The following is a 2,536-nucleotide window of genomic DNA, read 5'->3' on the forward strand; positions in this document are numbered from 1 at the left end:
ACGCTACTCTGTCTAAGGAGTTGGTTTTTAATGGCTCCTTAGCACCAACCAACTTTCTTGGGAGTATACCTAAGGATTGTTAATCATGTTTGGTTTAATTTGTTTGATTAGGTTCTAAATACCCTTGCCATTGTGATTATATATATATATTTAATTTTGGTCAATTAAAGAGTAGCCACAGCATCTTTAATTTACTGAAATTACATATTAAGTATTATTAATCACATAAAGTTTAGGTAAGAACCTTGTAGTTAACTCTGCGTTATATGACAAAATTTAGCCCACAGGCAATTTTGTTATATTTGCAGGGTTAATTAGGATGAAATACTAAACTATGATCATAATTGCCCACAGGGATTATGTATCAGCATATAGTTTGGTAGGCTTGTCATTAAGGGTGGAAAAACCATATCCAAATCGTACCCATTCTGTTTCCACCATTCAGTTTTGATAAATTCATTATGCGTAAGAATTTAGCCCACAGGCAATTTTTATGGCATACGAATTTATCTTTTACATAATTTTACATTGGTAGTATTATGTACTTCAGTTACTCTCTCTCTCTATTTTGAGCCTCGAAAATTCTAACTAAGCATTTGTTATTCTTTACAGAACCTACTCAAATCCCAACTCAAAACACAATAATGATTGACGTTCCTATGCTAAACGATGAAAATCACCAAGAGTGGAAAGACGTTGTTCTCCTACACTTAGGGTTGATAGAGATGGATTTCGCTATTCAAAATAAAGAGCCTCCTCCTATCACTGATGATAGCACTGAGGATGAAAAGAAATTTCACGCACAATGGACCAGGTCCAATCGGTTGTGTATGTATTTCATTAAGACACGAATTCCAAGAAGTATTCGTGGCTCAGTTGACCATTTTGATAAAGTCGAACCCTTGTTCAAAGCTATTGATGACGAATATGCTACATCAAATAAAGCTTTGGCAAGTACTCTAATCATGAAGTTTGTTGGTCTTCGTCTTTCCACTGTCAAGGGCACGCGCAAACACATCATGCAAGTCAGGGATATTGCAGCGCAATTGAAGAAGCAGGGAATAATTTTACCGGATACCTTTGTTGTGCATTTTGCACTCAACACCCTCCCTCAACACTATAGCCCCTTTAAGATTTCCTACAACACACATATGTTGAAGAGGTTGGGGAGACTGCTATGTTGGCCACAACAAAGCCTAAAGGGAAATCTGGGAAACTAAGGGATTCACTGCGGCAACAAAGGGGAAACTGACCCCAAAAGCTGGCATAAAAAAGATACAGAAGTGTTTCTTTTGTAAAAAGAAGGGGCACATGAAGAAGGATTGTATCAAGTTTAAGAAGTGGATTGATAAGTGCCAAAAACAGTCAAAATTCGGGTCATGTTTAGATAATATTTTAATGTCTCAGCACCCAATTATGATCACTTTCATGGATAAAACCTCTAATTAACTTCTATTTGACAAATCCAGCTCAAGGAAAATACTTCGAGTCNAAGCAACAAACAAAGAATTCATCAAGCAGGAGGCTGCCACGTGCCCTCACACGCGTGTGAGCAGGCGTGGAATTAATCCAGAAAGCTCCCACGCAAGGCCACACGCGTGTGACAAGCGTGGAAGCGGGACAGTAGGGCAGCAGCGGAAATTCGACTTCTTGGACAGCTATTTAAACCCTTCTTTCCCAATTTTGAGGAGGATTCTCCCAATTTTCAGATCTGATTTTCCTCTTTATTTCTTCCACTTTGGGGAGGAAAAACACACTAAATTTCCATTAGAGTAGTGTAGATCTAGGAATGAAGATGGATTGAAGATGTAGAATTCAACACTCCTTGGGTAACACACTTTTTCCATTGAATTGCTAGTTTATATTTATTACTAAAAGTAGTTTCTATTTTGTTGTCTTGAATGATTTCCATGATTGAGTAGAGTATTTTGGGCGTGTGAGCCGTTATTAAACTCTTGATTGTTGTTTAGAATTTGTTCTATAATTTTGAAAGATGAAGGAGTAGGATTGATGTTTGTATGGTTGAAGTTGTGCAAGCTTTACTTCTATTTCGGCCGGAGTAGTTAGTAATCTATAGGGAAGTGAGAGTGTGCGCAATAGCGGCCTCTCACGAGCCCCACTCACCCATATCTCCGCTCTTGGTTCGAAAGGACAAGATCCGAGAGGAGTGGTAGACTAGGTGTTCGATAAAATGCCTCAACCGAATGAGGATTGAGAGTCTGAGTGTGACGCCACTCGGTACTAATACCTTGACTCCCTTACTCGATCACAAAACTCGTTTTTCAAATCCCCTATGAAGATCAATCAAGTTGTTTAACTTCGGTGCACACCCCTTTCATTTCCCTTTGCATATTTAGTGTAATTCCCTTTCTACAACCCCCAAACTTACTTATCAAACCAATCTTTTGTAATACTTGTAACTCTTACCTTTTAACACCATTAAGGTCAACACTAATTTGATTCCCATTCGCCATCCTCGAGAGACACGACACTCGGGGAGTCTAACTCTTCGTTTTACCACACCTCCGCATTCACT

At 38.7% G+C, this 2,536-nt stretch overlaps 1 protein-coding gene across 1 annotated transcript; it reads left to right on the forward strand.

The window, feature by feature from the left end:
* Positions 1-644: 644 nt before the first annotated feature.
* Positions 645-1,220, forward strand: LOC116010961. Its single transcript, XM_031250453.1, has one exon. It carries the CDS (start codon positions 645-647, stop codon positions 1,218-1,220), a length of 576 nt encoding a protein of 191 aa, XP_031106313.1.
* The last annotated feature ends 1,316 nt before the right edge of the window (positions 1,221-2,536 follow it).

This window comes from Ipomoea triloba, chromosome 2 (assembly GCF_003576645.1).
Source record: "Ipomoea triloba cultivar NCNSP0323 chromosome 2, ASM357664v1".
NCBI lineage: Eukaryota > Viridiplantae > Streptophyta > Magnoliopsida > Solanales > Convolvulaceae > Ipomoea > Ipomoea triloba.

Bases quoted from the DNA above. Each gene is read 5' to 3' on its own strand.
- LOC116010961 (XM_031250453.1), top strand. From the start codon at position 645: ATGATTGACGTTCCTATGCTAAACGATGAAAATCACCAAGAGTGGAAA.